The sequence below is a fragment of the Colius striatus genome, chromosome 10 (genome assembly GCF_028858725.1).
Source record: "Colius striatus isolate bColStr4 chromosome 10, bColStr4.1.hap1, whole genome shotgun sequence".
Classification (NCBI taxonomy): domain Eukaryota; kingdom Metazoa; phylum Chordata; class Aves; order Coliiformes; family Coliidae; genus Colius; species Colius striatus.
This window is the reverse complement of record NC_084768.1, coordinates 24343736-24363589: the sequence shown is the minus strand read 5'-3', so window position 1 is coordinate 24363589 and position 19854 is coordinate 24343736. Positions and strand designations below refer to the sequence as shown.

General features: G+C 38.8%; 1 protein-coding gene across 4 annotated transcripts in view; it reads right to left on the bottom strand.

The window, feature by feature from the left end:
- DAB1 (DAB adaptor protein 1) overlaps positions 1-19854 on the bottom strand; it is a 441779-nt gene that overhangs the window by 26345 nt on the left and 395580 nt on the right. For all 4 annotated transcript variants that reach the window (XM_062003688.1, XM_062003687.1, XM_062003690.1 and 1 more), the window contains 3 exons: positions 11066-11197; positions 10309-10428; positions 3721-3780 (listed from right to left, as the gene is read on the bottom strand). In XM_062003688.1, the coding sequence (XP_061859672.1) occupies positions 3721-3780; positions 10309-10428; positions 11066-11197 (312 nt within the window). The remainder of the gene's footprint in view (positions 1-3720; positions 3781-10308; positions 10429-11065; positions 11198-19854) is intronic.

The window sequence follows — 19854 nt, the reverse complement described above, 5'->3', positions numbered from 1 at the left end:
TGTATAATGGGGAGACGATGGGAAATTATGACAAAAAGAGCTCATTAAACATTTCACTTTTTTAGAACGGTTAATTTCACATACAGAACTACAATTTCCAAGTGGAATATGTACCACTTAACACAAGCTTCTGGGGTAAGCTTGCTTTCTTTGTCTGGCTTGCTGCTGTCTGCCCTCTGGAGAACAGAAGAACTGGTGTAAGGAGGGAGCACAGAAAAACTAGGAACAAGTATGAGAAGTGTGAGTTGATACAGAGGAAGTGAGAGATATTGAGAGGAAATTGGAGAGCATAAAAAGCATGTGTTTGGAGCTCAGCTGCATGTCTGTCAGAGGAAATCTGCAGGAGAGTAGGATTTTCTGGGAAGGGATGCAGTACAGAGATGGAGAAATACAAGGATTATACTGAGCAAGCAATCTTTTCATGCCAATGTCAGAGAAGTGACTTGGCAACCAGCCACCACTTGTAATTGAGTTCAGCGGGTACGTTCAAATTCTGAGATCTGAGACTCATTCCCTTCCGCTTCATTTGCAGTGTATTTACATTGCTTGATGTCAGAGATCATGAGGAGTCACACTATAAAGTACTTTGACACCTTCTGACAAATGGCCTCGCACAACAGCCCAGTACTGTGTAAGTACATCAGCTACCTCAATGCATACACAATGTTGAATCCTTCTGCTTCATGGCACTAGCAGAAAGATGCTTCATACCTTCAGCCACAATGGGATCCCATATGCTCAGAGAAATATTTACCCTAAAGGTTCTGGTCTCTTATGAGGCTACATCTCATTGAAAATCGGTATGAATTACTCTTCCCACTTTCAAAGTAGCTTTTGAAAGAGGGATTCTGGCTTTTAGTTTTACCCGGTGTTAGATCTCGCCTCATCTAAGCCTAACTATTTAGAAGTTATCATACCTGCAAGTCATTTAAAGCTCCTCTGCAGCCATGAGAGAACAATGTACAGACATTCATTTACTTCCACTTGAAAGAGATACTTCATACAGACACAAGGAGTTTCACCACAAAGCAGCTATTTCTCTCTACTGGTATATACAGAGAGTCAAGGGCGGAGGGCACTTAGATGACTATTTCAGTATCCCTCACTTCTACGTGCAGAGACCAGAGATAACTTGCCTGGGAACACACCAGAGGAACACAATCTCACGATGGAAAGCTGCTCTCTTTCCAGGGAACATGGTCAATTCAGTCAGAACTCAAGCAAAACTTGCTGCATTTTTATTAGGCATTGTATTTATTGTCAGGACAGGGAATTCATGGTGCCTGAAACCTATCAGGAGCTACAAAAAGCTTCTCACTTTATTCATCCATTATGAAATTACTTAAAGCAAGATCTCCTAATAAAGTGTCCTTATATATTTAAACCAGGTAGATGAGCTAGATTATTTGCCCTCAGATTGAATTTTAGAGGTTTTTATAATAATGACAGCTATAAATTGAAACAAAAAAAATTATGGCAAGTGTCTCAATGACAGAGAGTCTCACATGCAGAAGGGTGAGCAATAAATCAGATGGGCAGTGGAATATTAAATTGATAATTTTAAGAGCTATTGCTGCTTTTCTTTCTTTTTTTTTTTTTTGTCCTTTAATACATACTAATATAAAAGGGTGAAACAAGATCTCAGCTACCCATTTCTTCCTCTTGTCTCTCTTCTCCTTTTCTTCATAAATTAAAGTACATAAGTTGTTAGGAGAAAAAGCTGTAATCAATTTAAATTTAACCATGAAACAGCAAGAAAAAAATTCAGTCTGCAACCAGCATCATGGAGATAACAGATTGAATATATTTGAAGATTACAGAGTGGGTTCTATATGCTCTATCTCTCATAGTCATGCTCTTTACCAGGACAGTCTAATACCAAAGTGTCTGCAGACATGATTGCAAGTGTAGTGTATCTCCAGTCATACTGCAACGACCTAAATTACAGACTGCATCCAGAGTAAATTTGAAACATCACTGATGGAATAATAAAAAAGCCTGTACAGCTGAAAAACTGTAATACTGAACTACACGAGAAATGAGGGAAAAATCTACAGCTATTCCATGCCCACAAATACCTTAATTAGTTATGCAACATGAGTTATTTTACTAGATCTTTTCCCAGGCAAGACGATGACGCCTCCCTCTTCCTAGGCTTATGAAATATTTATGGCAAGTTTTGTTTGTTTGTGCAAACCACAGAAGTGTCACAGGCCCCCATACAGCTTCTCCCCAGCATTTATCTTTTTTATTTGGCATCTCAGTCTCTGTGCTCAGCCCAAGCTGTGCAAGTTACCACAATCTCACGCCAAAGGAATCTCTCCCTCATACAGGCATTTCCCCCATTCTTACAGTAGACTGAAACTCCTTCCATCTTTCTTCATTCTCACACAAATCCTCAGAAACACTAATTTTCTGTGCAACCAATGCAATCAAACAATTTCTTAAGGTTTTTATAGCACAAATTTATATTACACAGTACAACCTGCCTCGTTGCTAAGGCATCTGTTACTCCTCTCAATCTGGTTATCACTCCTTATACATTCTGGGGATAAAGGCTTTACCTCTTCAAAATGCCAATAAACAGAAAGGGAAGGGTGCCTTTTAGATACAATGGCCTATTGCTTCTATTTTTTAATAGCCTCCTGTCCATGCAAGGCACAGAACAGAAAGAATTGAGTTGACAGTCTATATTGACCCCTTAACCTCTGGTATACTTAGAGCACTACAGAAATAATACGTAGTGATATTAGGAGGAAATCTTGTGCTGATTACAGCCCAAAATAACCAGGAAAGCAATGCAGTACACAGAGGAAAAAAACAATCTGCTTCTAAGGAATTTGCTGAGTGAGGTCTTTTTGCACACTTCATTTTGATGTGGTTCCTTTCAGAGTTTCCCACAGCTGTTTAAACTAATAGCAATGGCATCTATATCTGCCCTACAACTCTACACCTTTTACTAAGCTACCATAGAAGTTGATTTTACTGGAAAAACAACTGCTTTTCTATGTTACTTTGCATTTTGACATAATTTGGGTTTTTTTTTTCCCCCCAAAGAACAGAAAAGTAATTCAAATGCAAATTCTCCTCTTGTTTGGGAGTAACACTTGGCTTAGAGCTCCTTATGAAACCTTTATCCATCAGCACACTCTATTCACCAGGAATTCTTCTGAGGTATAGACATTATAGCCACAGAAAATCACCAAAGATGTCACGATGTTCTGACACACCTTTTCCTAATGCTGCTTCTCTTGACCTCCACTCTCTTCAGACCTTGCCTCTCCTGCTGCCCTACTAACCAAGATGTAAGGAGCACAATATATAAAATATGACTCTAACAGAGCACACAGGGGAGAAACACAGCCCACGCTCACTCTGAGCGACAAGCTTCACACTGTGTGGAGTACTAGAGGGATCCTTCTATTCCAGGCAGCAACAATTCAGGCATTAAGATGCAGGAGGCTCACTGTTGACTCTTAAGCACAGATAACACATTTATAAATGGTGACTTTCATAAGAATGAGTCAGAAAAGACAGAAAGGTGATTTAAGTAATGAATGAGATGGATATAAGGGATGTTTACAATCTTGGTTACTCTGAACCAACCCAACCAACTGATAACACACCACAAAATGTACAAAATGTTACATACAATAATGAAAGTCACAGAAGCTAAGAAACACACCTTCTTTACTGCAGATAAATAAAGAAGATACTTACACTTACAGGTTGACTTTTTGGCACATCATAAACACCTTCTTTCTTTTGGCTGGTAGGAACCTGCAACAGCAAACGAAAACTAAGGTCATTACCCAAGCAGGTCTGATGACAAATTCAAAACAGCAACTGATATCTATGTACTGGGCGGTCATTTGATACTAATGAAATAAAGGATGGTTCCCTTTTCATCCAAGCAGTACCATTAGTGGAGAAGATACTGAAGATGTAAAATATTTATCTGATTTTTTTGGATCCTGAAGCCCAGTTGTGTTCAAAAATGAGATTTTTATTCTCAGTTAACTTTGGGTGCATTAAGCCCAGGCGCACTTGCATCTCCTTCCTACTTGTTTTGGTTGCTTTGTTCATTTTACTGTGAGGTTAGAAAATGCACACAGAAGACAGGATCAGGTCAGTATGTCATCTTCCTCCATGGCAGAGATCCAGAGCAGAGCTACTGATCTGAGGGAAAGAGATGTTTGGCCTATGGCATCAGATTTCTTCCTTCCAATTCATTTAATAACCTAAGTCAAATAAAGTCATAACACATACCCTTGCAGCGATGAGGCCCTGCGGCTGCTCTAAGCGATGTTTGGTTACAATGCTGTAATTTTGCTAAGGAATTACAGGCTTGTCAGAACCTGACACAGCCAGGGAGCTGAAGGCAACAGCTTCACATGGACAGGGGACAAAAACTCTGGGCAAGTCTTTAGTTGAGTCAATAGTCACGATTTACAACTTGAGCATTTATAACCTGCTCATGTAAATTCAGTTGCTTTGCTTGCCTAAGGACGTATTTATAATTTGTGATTGTATTTCTTTTCCTTCCTAGAAGCATTGAAGGTCTATTGTAAATGACACAAGCCAAAAGAACACTAAGAACATGCTCTAAACTGGCATGAATGCTCCAAATAAATCAGTGCTACTTTTCCACTGAACAAGGGCATTCAGCAGAAGAATGTTACATTTCAGACACTAATGAAACCTCACAGGTCAATAGGAGAAATCATACTGCAAATATGACAAAATGATTATCTTTTGTTTTCTAAGACAATAAATATCTTAGACTTCTGATACTGGAGTAGGACTGGTTTAGGGGAAGCTGAAGGAATGTTACTTATTCATTGAGATGTCCTATCATTTCTTATTCTGTATATCAAAAACTCTCTCTATCGCTCAAACATTTTCTTGGCCACATTTAAACCTCAAAGTCTTCAGGAGAAACCACATTTCTCTAACTTGGTGCACTCTGCAGATGTTTGTCAAGAGCATGAGTGCAGAACCCTCACAGAAACTGAATAAGCTTTTTAAAAGACCTCTTCTATTCCTATCCCTGGAATGACTTGCTTGCCTTGGTTTTGTAAAAGTGCTGTCCATTTCCACTAAAACCACCTATCACATTAGAGATGTGAAACTGGTAACAGTGACAATTACTCAATTTCATGGAACTAACAGTCTCTAAAGAGAGAGTTGTGACTGTGTAAGAGCAGAAACCAAGAATGGCCTATTTAGTAAGTCACTTGAAAGCTTAGGCTTCATAAAAAGAGGGAAAATGCTGTAGGGCAAACCATTTATACGTTATCATCAGGGTGCATTTTTCTTCTCTTTCTGGAATTTTTCCCCTTCAGAAATTCTTCTCTTCCTCCTTCCAACTTTTCCATGAAGTCATCCCAATTTGCACACTCCTATCCACATCTTATTTTGGAATGAGCTTTTCCCTGCACTATTGATCCTTCCTTTATCACTGTAGATTATACATACAGCAGAGAAAAAAACTTATCAAGACAGAAAAAGTTTTCTGAAAGCTATTTTTCTCTCACAACTCAATATTGCCTGTTGTCTTGTTGCCCTTACTTGCCATGTATCATCACGCTTTTTTGTATCATTATTTAGACTGGGGGTCTGCAAGGGATTTCTCCTGTTTTTTCTTTGATGAACAGTATCAGCAAGGAGGTACCAGCACTATTGCTGCTGACATCTCCATCTCCGTGAGAGGCTAGGAACTGTTTTGATGTACTTGCATCCCACCAGCCATAGAAGCACTGCAACTCAGAAATGCCCATCTCGGCTTGTGAAGTCCTCATGAAGCAGAACCTGCCTCTCCACAGAGACCAGTGCTGCTATGTACACAATGAAAAACCACCTGACAAAAACCCATCCCCACCTCACTAAAACAACAGGCAGGAACAGAGATGCTTAGGAATTCCAACACTGGGAGAGAGGACTGGTACACAGTGATCTTGACTAACACTTGATCATGACTAACACTCGACCTTGACTAACACTCCAGAGCAACTTAAACTTCAGAGTAACTCACACAGACAATATTAAAAGAGCAGACAGACACAGATAGTCTTTGGAGTCATGTATGAAAGAAACGTGACAAAGAAAGAATGCTTAAAATTGTGACCACTACTATGTTAAAAAGAAATAGATATTGTCATTTTCGGCACATATCTTCCATCCCCAGTAACCCACTGGGCAGGAATCTTTCCCACCAAGGGAAAAGCAAATTCTTTGCACACCACCTCTCGGCTGAAAAGCAAGAGCAGCACAGGAAGAAAGAATTGGTGAGGCTGAAGCAAGGATGCATGAGGTTACTAAGCAGATGTCTGTTTACGAGTGTAGTGTGGGGAATGCTTTGTAGTAAATACCAGTAAAATCAAACTGCAACAAACAAATCACCAAACAAACAAATAAAAATAGAAGGACTTCTCTAATTTCATTTTTAATAGTAGCCTGAATAGTTCTGAGGCTATCAAAATCTTGTAAAAGAAACAATTTTGCCTGTGATCTGAGTGTAAGATGTGGGCTTGTTGGAACTCAGATTTATAGCAAGCCAAGAGCTCCTGACGTCCATGGGAATTAGGAAGCTTGTGGCTCTGGGCAAGTCCATAGTAGTGATACTTCAGCATCTGTCAGTTACAACAGAGAATAGAAAAAAGACTCCTAGTTCCCTAATCTCAGCATTTGCTGTGTTCAGGGTATTGCCTATAGTAAATACAGAGAAGGACAATGCTAGACTGCATATACTGAGAGTATGGTATATTAATCACAGGGATCTTCTGTGCATCACCTTGGGAGGAAATACTTTATCATATCCAGATACTGTCAAATGAATCCTTGAGCAATTCTTGGATGACTTACAGGACAGTAACGGCAAGTCCTCACTACCTGCTTCTCACCTTCTATTTCCATTTTAAGGAAAAGAAACTGTCAAAAGGCTTTTTTAGGCAATTCCTCAGAACACAGCTCCCACTTCCCTACCCACCAATGTCTGCTCTAAGGTCACCAAACACTGGGAATGATGACCCCATTTTGCTTGTTTCTACCACTGCTTCTCTAGAATGTCACTAAAAGCTCCGAATCTCAATGAACAACAATCAGATCATTTCTTTTTGGCCTGGGATTTTTGTTTCCAGCATAAAACTAACAACTAGAGCAGCATTTTAATTTTTTTTTTTTAGCAGAGTGCTTTCCAGAAAATAGTCTAACTTTCAACCTATGCAGTAGAAAATTTCAACCTTAGGCACACTCTCACATTGAGAGCTTTACATGTCTTGGACTAAAGGTTCAGAAAGAGGCACATTCCACTTTGCATGATGAGGGATGCCAGGAAATCACAGACAGGTTGAATGAAACTCATACTGATGACTGATAAACATTCTCTAATGTTCAACTTGCATTTGGCTTTCACACTCAGCTTCTTTCTGTTACAGCTTACAGTTACTCTGTCCTTTATTTCTTTCTATTATTTTCCTACCTTTTCTCATTACTTAAAAAAACCCCTTAAAAATGCTTTTCCTATTAGCAGATCAACCTCTAATACAGACAGACAAAAGGCTTAACCACTCTTTCAATCTCCTCCTCCACACTAAAGTGCTTCCTCAAATCACAATTTTCTTACAGCATACAGAGATTTCTGTCTATCTCCACATTTGCCTCTAGTATGTGATACAAAATGAATCACATCATATTTTAATGAAACCTGTGCTAATCCCTTGAGGATAAAAGGAACAAAAAAAGTCTGGTTTATATTGCTTTCAACGCAGTTTTTGTCAGTGTGAAGAATATAAGCTTGGGCTCCAACGTAACATATGCACTCTGAAAAACATTTTCCCCAATCTAGGGAAGACCCATTGAGAGCTCTGAGGTCTTGCTCAGTTATTTCCTTGGTTATCCAGAAAGATCAGTACCATCAAAATGTCTTTCTACAAACTGCTCAGGTGGTCTGCCCTCCATGAGATTTCAGCATCTGTTTCTCAGAACAGGTGTAAAAATCAGCAGAAGACAAAAAAGAATCCACTATTCATCACCTTATACACGGTGCACTCAAAAGTTTAAGACCCTTCATGAGTTGCCAAAGTTAATAAAATTTGCAGAAGCCGAAATGACAACAGAATAATCACATTGAGTCCAGGCAGATTATTCATGTCACGCCACCAGAATGAAATGCCAGATGTATTTGTGATGAATGAAAACTAAGAGCAGTGAAGCAGGTTTGAAATGTTCTCTACTAGATGCTTGCAGCCGTTGCAATGGAAACCCCGAAGTTAGCGGTTGTGTACCTGATAAATGTTTTCTTCCGTTTCAGGCTCACGGATTGGCTCGTGTCCAGCCTCAAACACAATGTACTATGACACCAGCCGCCAGAGAGGAAAAGTCAAAGATGAAACAGAAGGGAAAAAGGCGATTTGGAATTCCACGTAAAAACACAGGCAGGCATTAAAGAAACAAGTTCAAAGTACAGGGTGGCAGCAGGGCAACTGGTTTGTTGGAAGGCACAGAGTAAGGTTGTTTCATATTTCATAAACTAGCAATGAATAGACCTAAATCTCCTCTAATGATCATTAGAGCAGCTTCCTAATTCTTTCTCACTAGGGAGACCGCCTGTGGCCCAATATTAATTTTCTGAAGTCAACGTGAATTTTGCCTCTTTTACATAATGGCAATTATTTCCACATATATTTATTATCTATGAACAAAAAAGCTAAATCCAAAGTGGGGGATGTAACAGGCCACGTTGCAAAAGGCTGTCACAACACTTTCCATTTTCAGGTTCTTGCTTTATTATGAAGAGCACAAAGTAAAACTCCTGTCATTATAAAAGCTGAATAGTAAATTAGGACATCCTAATTCTTATCATCTTCCTTGCTGCATCTTAGGTGCTGTTCAATATTCACTAATGGCTGAATCAGTGTCTTTCAGTGAGCCTCCCACTGACATACCTAAGTGGAAGAATACAAAATCTCCAGGGGAAAAAAAAAACCCAAAAAGGTAAACTATCACATATTTCACTTCAGCACAAAAATATGAGAATGAAATTACATCTTTTTTTTCTTCACACTCAGTAGAGTATCAGACATGAACATATTGACATATTTCTGATAATCATCTTTGCTCCCAGACATTTTGTCTTAGATGAAACAAGACTTAAATTTCATATCAATGGTTGAATCATAGCCCAAACTTAACAAGGGAGTGTGTTAAAACATTGATTCCACTGTTGTTTTTTTGTTGTTTTTTCTCTCCAAATATTCACCTTCTGAATTAAATTCTGGCCCCACAGAAGACAAAAACAAAATGTCAATTTATTACTCAGAACTTCCTTAGCCTCAGTTTTCAGTTAGCATTTGTACTCAAAAACAATGACAAATCTCATTTGGCAACTTAAAATCTGGACTCACAAGCCACATTTTAGGAGATATTTATGACATATTTAATGTAGTATTTCTATACATCAACTGAAATGCTCTATTCTATTATTTAAAGATTCTCTGTGCTACCACTTACAGATTAATCTCTAAATACACTACTTTCTGCAAAAACTTTATAACTTTCTCAGAAGATCTATCTCAGCAGATTGCAAAACATCTGAAGGGTTTTGTTTGTGTTTTAAGAGAATACATATCTAGTCATTTCTGAAACTCCAAGGCCATACAGCTTCAGAAATTACCTGGTATACAGGATCTTCTACATCTTCTTCCAAAATTGTCTACAGCAAAGTAAGAGGACAGGCAGTAAAAGCAAAGAACATAAACAGTAGAGATAAAAGAACTGCATTTGGAAATTAAAGGACAGCAAAGAAATAAGCAAAATGGGCAGGTGAATATATAGTTTTCTTTCTTCAGCATACAGATAAAGTCACATTATTGTACAAAGTAATTTTATTCAAGTTTCATTCAAGTTTAACAATCTGCACCTCATTTGATTTGACTCAAATACATACATTCAGAAGCATACTGAATCTTCCCTAAAGTATTAGACACTGTTAAAAACCTGACTTATGACACACTGACCTTCTTGAAAGTTTTCCTTCTGAATTAGAAGAAACACTATGTAGGAAATGAATAGATCATTTCCAGCTGCTAAATATGTTCATCAAATCCTGAGTGATAGCTTTCATCACTCTTTAATCCTACTTCTGAGCTCATGATGGCTGCTGGGTTCATTTTTGTCCATTTGAAGCTAGCACCGTTCAAACCCATTGCTGTTAAGAAATGCAGAGGATGCTCAGTGCCTCTTTGGAGCAACCTTGGGGGTACTTCAAACCATACTTTTCTTGGCAGTAGTCTAAGCTTATGCGTGTACCTGGTATACCGCTTGTTCACACTGTTTGTCCTTTTGTGCCTTTTTTTCCATTTCTTCCCTTTGTTTCAGTTCGTAGATGAGCTGAAACAGGTCTCTCAAGTCCAGGATTACAGGTTCAGCCTACGGAAATAAAAATAGGAAGGAAAGTTTCTATATGAGAAAACACACACCTCTTATTCCACCCTGTTGGTAGAGCAGTTATGGCATCTCCACAACTGGAGAGAACTTCATACTGAATTAATTTGTACCTTGGCATCCAGGCTGGGGTTAATTTCTATTGAACTAACTGTATTTGGAAATTAATGGTAATTATGAATATAAAAGGCATTATGAATATAAACGGCATTATGAATATAAAAGGCATATATATGATTATAAAGGCATATTTATTCATACAATAGGTTTCTCATACAATAGAATTATGGTAGACTATGCAAAGTAGGTATTTGGTATCTATCATTTTCTATTTAAATGAGTACAGTAATACAAAGTCATCTGTAACCAGTCTAGTCTAGCAAGAAAGGAAAACAATAATTAATTATTAAAAAAAATACATCATGAAAAATCAGATATAGTGAAATACATTCCATTTTCCCCCAGCTGGTTTCATTAATTTGCTATTTAAGAACATCTAAGCAGACCCCTGTGACAACGCTAGCACAATCATAAACAAGACAAGACCGGCCTCATGAATGGTTTCTTACAAACACAGCTTTTTTATTGGGTTACATTGCAGAAAATGACTGAGGATACTTACTGCCTGGGCTGTTTTTATTGCCACAAATCTGTGATTTCCCTCCTTTCCACATACATATCCAAACGCTCGATGGTCTGTGATATCCTTTGCGATGTATGAAATTTCATGAACTGCATGGTGGTGCTGTAGTAGCTATTAACAAAAAAACACAGTAAGAGGTCATCAAAGTGCTCCATTAAAAGCAGTGTAATGGAATAGATACAACTTTCATCAGTGCTTTACCTGGATCTCAGTACATCTATGGAACTGAAACAAGCAAACATATCCTGGTATCAAAATCAATTAATATTTGAACTCTTTAAGTCTGTTCTCTTTTCAAAACCTAGCCTAACTTTACTTGCTTAAACTATGTGTCTAAAAGGTTTAGTTGGAGATCTTTCTTGGTATTTTGTGAGACATTAGTCAATAAAAAAATATCATGTTATCTAATTTCTATCTACACAGCATCCTAGGTAGAGAATCAGTATTTCTAGGTATGTAAAAGAAACACCTGCAGCTTCATACTGGATGACTCTGAGGACAGACTGACAGGGGCTGCAGAGCTAGAGTTGAGATATTAAACCTCTCTTAGAATCAGCACCAGACTTGATTCATCTCTGCGATGCTCAGCATCAGCCAGAAAGTGGTATTTCACTTAAAACAGTAAGTGAACTCAAAAAATTTCTTTTCCCCAGGGAATTAATGGAAATGCTATTATTCAACTTGAAATCAATGCTAAATGCAAAAGTTCTACCTCACTTTGGTTAACTGTAATAATGGAAAGACTCAATTTTGGTTTAAATGTATGAGCAAAACTCTCCTCAGAGTCAGGACATGAATCTGAGACTGCTGTAAGCCTGTCTTGGTGTACCAGAATCTTTCTTGCCTTGGCCTAAATAGTATTTTATTGTCAAAGTAGTACTTCAGGATTTCTACTTACAAAAATGTCCTTGAAAAGTTTATCTAAAACAATCTTTTAGTTTTAATTTCTACCTTCTGATAAATTGACCTGCTCTTATATCATCATCTGGGGATAATGCTATTTCTGAGAGCAGGCAAAGCCTCACAAAGAATTCTTCTGAGGTCCAGATTCCTGCTGGTTTTGAGAAAAGCACATTTTGAAAATCAGCATGGTACCCAGACAATCTCTAAACAACCAGTTATTTTTAGAGGTTTTTTTTTTAAAAAAACAATAAACAACAAAAAATTAACATTCAAAACAGGAGAGGACGTGTGTTTGTGTGTGTGTGTGTGTGATGTGCAGGGTAAGTGACAAGGGATGAGCCTTCCCTAGAACACAGGCTGAAATTTAAAAGGGGAGGCAGTATGCAAGAGACAGATGACTACATATAAAACAGACGACTGGACATGCTTCATTTTCATTTCACAGTCAATGACTCCTAACTCCCCAAGATCAAGATTGCTTGCTCGTAGGAAAATGGAAGTGTTGCCACTGACTTCAAGCTGAAAGTGACTAAACTGGAGGTATTTCAGACTCTCCCAATGTGTTAAGCGTTTAAAATTAATGATGGGATCTTACTTAGATAATACAGAGATATTGATTTATTAGGTTTTCCTGAAAACCAAGTTGCATGCTATCTGTTACAATGAAATGAAACGTTCCCATCTCTCTATTCTGCATATGACAGGGAACGTTATCTCCGGCTCCTATTGAATCCAAGTTCTTTGACGTTGCTTTATTGATTGCCAGGCAGCGATTTACACCGAAATTAAACTGTGATCAGATTCCTTCCTTGTGGAACTAAATTTGAAGATCATTCTACCATGGAAAATATCACCCACAATGTAAGACAGCAGATGGAGACACTCCAATTTGTTTGGGCACCCTCATTAACCATTTGAAAATCATTACATTTTTAATGGTGGTGATATTTTACATCCTGTAGCAGCAGAAGTAGAAATTAAGTAAAGGTGACTGCAACATTATCCTTTTACACGTTTTACTGTATGGAGTGTTTAGCAAGAGGTTTTCATTTGTTTGAGGGACACTGAGCTGGAACATGCACATGAAATGTTGCATACACACAACTGTACTCAAACATAAATATAAACACTCCTTCAAACCTGCATTTTCACAGCCCTTGATTTATCTATCATGTCTCCTTCTACAAACTTCAACACTGCATTCCAAATATTATTTAACAAATTCCTGACTCTTTGCTCTTGCAAAGCAGAAATGAGACCTATGTTGCAATCCAGTAGAGATTTACCACCATAAAATGCAAGATCTGAACTGCATGCTTGCTCTGAAACTTTGTTGTATGGATGCAGTCTGACCAGCAAATCTGTACATCTTGCCTGACTGGTACCCCATTTAGCCCTTCACTGCAGCAAAACATGCACTAGAGAAAAGGACAGCAGAAAGGGCAGCAGGAGGACAATCATTGTCTCATTCAGCCACCCAACAGAGACTTAGAATTGAGGCTATCTATAAATACACCGTCTTTGCATGTTTTGATTAGATTTGCATCTGGTGCATTCACATAGATTAATCTGTCCCAACCAATAGAAACATCATCTTTATCCCTCAGTCTATAACTGTTCACATTTGGCCACTCCCTCGATACTTGATACAAACAGTCCCAAAAGGAAATGAAACTAAAGCCACACAAAATTGCTTATAGCAGTACTGCTGGTCAGCACTCAGTGGTTAATATTCACAAACTGATCTGCCCCTCTTTCTCCCCAGCCTTTTGGTTTTTTAATACCTTCAAGGTTTTACCGTGACATGTCTCTAGTGGGTCAGAAGCACTGAAAAGAATTATTTCATAACTCTGAGATGTTTATGACACCCCTGTATGGATTCTGTCACATACTATTTGATATTTTTACTTTACTGTCTTTGCTGAGCGCTGCTATGAGTCATTTAGCAATTCATAAGTGAGGTATCAAATTGTTTTGGAGGGCTGCAGTACGACAGAACAAATTATAGAGAAGACTTAATTTGTATTATGGTTCAATACAGTCAATTAAATATTGCACAGATTAGAAAGTAATTTAACATTTAAGCTTCAGTTGTTAAAAAAATCCACCATACAGAGCTTCCAAATTATTTTAAGTCTCCGGTGACTTTAGTCACTGTTGCAAATGTCGAGGATTTGAAATGGAAGCACAGATAAAATCTCAAACCGGGTTAACTAAGCCAGCCTCATGATGGACAAGTCCTTTTGGGGCTAAACATGATGTCATTGTTATATTTTATTCACACACTAGAAAGTTTTTAAAGAGGTCCAAAATACCCACTTTCACCAAGGCTGCTGCCTCCCCCCTTCCCCTTACGTTTACTCTGGTCTCTCCCACCAGCCATTATTTTCTCTCCTTTTCTCCATTCTATCCCCCGCTTCTCCTCTTCCCCCAGGTTGCTCCTTGTACATCACACTGAATTGATTTAGCTGCCTCCGAGATCTGTGGCATTTCTAATTTCCCTCAGGCTGCTCGGCACCTATCATAAATTTTTTCACCCCTTATCCTCATCTTGGCCCTTTATTTCCATGCTGTAGCCTCCAGTGCCACTAAATCAATTAAGCCAATCAATTAAGTACTTGGAGAGTCCAGCAATCATGTCAAATATGTGAGTTAGATGGCATGAGAAAGTCACTGCTTTACTATCGCTATTTCTCTTTTAATGAGGTTGTCTATTTAGTGGAGCCTGGGGCACAGTGTTAAGAGCCACAACAAAAAAATATCCTGCAAGTTGCAAAGCCTCCTATAAAAGCTGCCCCACTGAAATGCAGGAGGCATGTACCATACAGTATTATATCTACAAGGACAAGCTTCACAGGGATTGAAGTTGCACAGCCTTTCACCTTGAATTACTAAACAGTGAGCCTGTTTTCAGATAGGTGGTACCGACTGACAGCTCTGCTGTTAACAATTTCCATGCTACCTGTACTGTGATGTGGGTGACAGACACGGCCCAAGCATCCTCTGCATGTCTATTCCTGGTTAATCACTTCTATCACTTGAACAAGCAATAATATATTGTGTGTCACAAAGTTCCTCTGCAAGGTCCTTAATGGATCCATAAGAAAATAACTTCATGCACTATAGTTTCAGTCATGAGGCTGTCAACCTGTACTCCAACTGATGTTGTGATTGCTCAGCAACACATCAGGAAATCAGGCCCTATATGTTTAAGACCACTGAAGAAATCACAGGAACTGAACCTAATGTGGAAAACTAGCAATGCCTTAACAACAAGCTTAGCAAGTCACAGAAGTGCAATTGCACATTGATCTTTGTTTACTGCAACACAAGAAGTGAAAACAACGACTTGTAAAATATGTGAGGGGTTCTGAGATAAATTTTATGTCATTGTCATAGGAACCACCAGAGTAGTACAGATGTGTGGTTAGCTCTCCCACCACACCTCAGAGGCTGCTGTGTTCCTTAATGGTGCTAAAGATGTGTGCACTGTGGCACTTTGTCAACTGTTCTGCTTGGACATTTCTTTACAGTTCTTACAATTTCCTTACAATGACCTGATCCAGTTTTATAACTTTCAGGTAAGGATATGAAGCAGTTCCCTGTATGCAGGTAACTCAAAAAAAACCCCACTCAAACTCCTCGAAAATCCTTGCTGACATGGAGTTTTCTCTGGTACCCACTGAAGGTTCAAGGATACCCGTTAAGCAGTTGTGAACCGCTCAACCTCCTTTCCACTTAGAGACAACTGCATTTTGTTGGGACTGCATGCAAACCATCAGGGGAAAAAGTCAACAATCCCAAACATCAGTAAAATGAATCAGTAAATAGTATTTGTACCACAAACTTTACCATGGTGTTTTCTGTATTTGGGTGGCATCAGCCTAATTGAGATGTGGAAGGGACAAGCAGATGAGGAAAAGGAAACAAGCTTTCCCCTAACCGCTGCAAAAATTTTCAGTTTCATGGGAAATACCCAGTGTTTCAGAGCTACAGTTACCAACAACTCCAAAATCCCTGCAAATTATTACTGGATGCAACACAGGGTGACTGAGATCACGGGTGGTGACAGAGCTCATTCACCCAAAAAGCCAATTGCTCCCCTGCCACCCTCAGTGCATTCACCCACAGCCTTTCTCTACCTCCCTTGTGGGTCCCTGGGCAGTTGGTGCAGTATAAAAAAATATCTCATTGCTGTTGTGGGTGTTGCTAAAGTGTAAATGAAAAGATAGAACTTACAGGTTGCTGTCAGATGCAACTAAATCCAATCTGATAAGGTTTTGCAACACATCTTGAGACTCTATCACTGCTCTATTAGTGACAGGCTGTGGTGGTAACTGCTGCAGCCTCCTCTGCCTCCACAGGGCAGGTGCTTTTACTTATCCTCATTATCCTTTCTCTTTCCTATTATTTTGGCTCATTTTCCAAAGATGAATGCAACAAATTGTTTGGCTTTTGTTCCAGTTGGTTAGAAAGACAAGAAAGCAGCAGTTCATCCAAGCCATATAACACAAAAGGGGATGTTACAGGAAAGGAGGAAAAACAGTGGTCACAAGAGAGAGAGCTTTATAAAATATGTGTCTAAACAAAAGGCAAATGGGAAGCACCATATTTTGAACCTGACAGTCCTTTCCTACTGTGATGAGTACTCTAGTCCCATATCCAGGGGGTGAGGACAGCAGAATAAATAATGTATGACAGATTGTAGTAATTTGGCTGAAATGTGGTAGTGGTTCGTGGGGGTAAACAGTTGCTAGGCCAGAAAATAACATTTACTACAACATCATTTCATCTAGTTTGATCTAGAAAAGGAAAAGAGCAGTACACTTTAAGTTTAGCAAATTATCAAAACACTAAACTCTTATTAGAGCAACAAGCAGTCTTGGAACAAAGAACTATTTCAATTCAGCTTTCAAAAAACAAACAACACATATGAACATGTGAAAAGCAAAATCCACTAGAAACCTCTTGTGGCTATGCAGATTTCACTATTTGGATCCATTTCCAGGCACTGGCCAAGACAGTCAGTTTTGGTCATAAAAGAGTATAAACTGAACATACCACTGTGGAGTGAGGGCTAAACCCTTCTGCTGAAAGAGACTGAACATGTGCTACATATTATACAGCCAAAATGAATGGTCCAGCCTTGAATCTTTTTGACTCAAAGACTCTCTGTCTGCAAAAAACGAACAAGAGTAGTAGGGAGCAGAACAGTGGAATGTAACCTCTGGAGTGTCCTCCAAGCCTGAAGGGACTTCTCAGATGGCAGCCTTTAAGTATGTCTTCACAATGAGAAGAAAATAAATCTGTCTAATCCCTATGCTTCTTCTACATACGCTGATTTTGCAGACAATAACCTAAAGAAAGACTTTTCCAAGTGCCAACGTCTAAAAGGCATTTCAGTGCACAAGTTTTGCAGTAAAAACACTTGGCACAAAAAGCACACTTTCAGATTCTATGCAGATCAAAGCTTGGTCTATGTATCATAAAGGGACACATAAAATATAGTGCTGATAAAGAAAAGAATCAAGACAGATTTAGCCCCAGTTATCACAGACAGTCCCTTCAGAGAGTTAGCAGTCTATTTGTGACACAGCAAAGTACCCAAAAGATGTGTAAATTTAATTTCCTCATAATAACAATAATATTAATAACAATAATAACAATAACCACGTCTTAATAAGAACCAAGAGCCACTCTCTTCTTGCAACCAAGGAGACTGAAGTCAAAAACAGATTGTGTGGCTTCCCAAGCTTCACAGCAAACGTGCAGCTGAGTCAGGAAGGACGAAAGTCAGTGAGCATAATTGTATGTGTAAGGACAAGCACATCTTCAAGTGAAGTGCTAGACTAAGCTCAATCTGCACACTCCAATTCATCCTCCATAAAGGCAAGCACTTAGCACAAGTACCCCAAGTAGGAGCCTGTTTGGTTGGACTCGGGAAGAGAGCTTAAAAGGGTACTTCAGCCTCAGCTAAAATCTGAATTAATCCTTACCATTTCCTTTGCTTGATGAAAAACATATCCTGCTACTGCCTGTACCTTACCTGGGGAGCAAGAGCAGCAAATTCTTAAGGGAGCAAAAATGAGTGTCCTCATTTGTGCCTCCTGTGAGAGGCACACGTGGTCCTCTCGACTGGGCTGGAGTTGTCCTCACCCGAGACCCCGACAGTCAATTAAGTTAGAGGGACTTAACTTTGCCAGCACAGCAGTCTAATTGTGATGAATAGGTCTACAATACTAAGCTAGCTGGATGTTCCAAGAACCTAATTTGTGAAAGAGAACACCACTAAGGTAATAAACTTCTGTCTGGCTCTCATAATTTGTAATAATGTCTGACAAAGACCAGATATGAATTTAGTTATTGTTCATTGTCTTAGGAAGCAAATGCTAAGTTGCTCATGCAGAAGACCCATTTATTAGATATATGAATTTAGAAAAGAACAAAACAAAACTGGAATGCACACATGGTCAATTTCACATCTTCTCTTCAAAGGCTTTTCAAATGTTATTGTACCTGGAGTGAAAGTAGCTAGCTAAATCCAAAACCTTTGTTCAATTACTATTAATCCCAAGATATATTTTAAACATGTACTTGCAAATATTGTTCCGGGACAAAGAAAATCCTAAAGGTCAAGGAAACATTTTCACAGAGCTTTGGAAAAACAGATGTGCTACACTAAAGCTGTGATGTTGGATCTCCCATGAGTCTCGTACTATTTTCTTACTGGTTTTGCATCATTGTTTTATCAGGATAGTTAAAACAAAGGAAGATTTGCACAGCCATACCAAAAGCAGCAAATCTGACCTTTGATACTGAAGTTAATGGCCCTACTAGGCCATAATCAGCTCAGTAATGCAGTATGGCCCTACACTGCAACTCTATGGGAACTCCTACAGACTACATATCGTTCTACCATGCCACTTTACCATTTCAGGGTCATGTGCAAGTAACAATACTACTTTACTCTTTGGGATGGCAGTTGCCCAGTGGCCACTGCTGGGTTTCCAGGGCTGTAACACATCTGACCAAGTGCACTCCTTCTTAGCCCTCACCTCATCACCTTCTACAAAATGGTCAGTATATCAAAATGGCCATAAATATGCCACTATTGCCCTCTAGTCTCTCAAGCCACGGCCTACACACAGCCTAAGTGGAGCACCTCTGACCGTGCCTTGTATATTTTCCTGATAGCCTCTGAAGTTTCTAAGATACTTTATTGATTAAATCTTGAATTTGAGTGAGCACAATATTCAGTAATGAGACAGTCAGTTTCAGTATCACTGAACCTCTCCATATTTTTATGGCATTCAGCTTTACAGCCTGTGAACGTCTTTTGTGAAGCCTTTACTTTTACAAGCTTCTTTGCTCCTTTACACCAATATTTCTCATCTCCTAAAATGCCTTTGATTTACATGAATAGCATGAGAAATTCCTTCATACAACTCCTAAGAGCTTTGGAGGTAATTTTTTTTGGCTTTAACTGTCTTGGATCTTAACTGCTTCAGATTCAGCAAGCATTATGAACCACCCTTTTCTTGTAGCCTGTGATTTGAAAAGCTCATTAGTGAAAAACAGTCTCTGATTCTCTTGATTTGCCATGCAAGCCCTATTAAAGCAGAGTTTGCAAAGATCATGAAAGCCCCACTCATATTGGCAACACTAAAATTTAAGTTGCACTGGATAGTCATCAAACAGTAACTTTCTTTAACCATAAATCTACTTTCATAACGTTACAAACCTCTCCTGAAGAGGGGGAGAAAGGAAAAGAGGGATTTATTTTATATTTATCTGTCTCACAGATACATACACCAATTTAATAAGACTTTAAAGGGGCCTGAGAGAAAGCACATGTACAGAGAAGA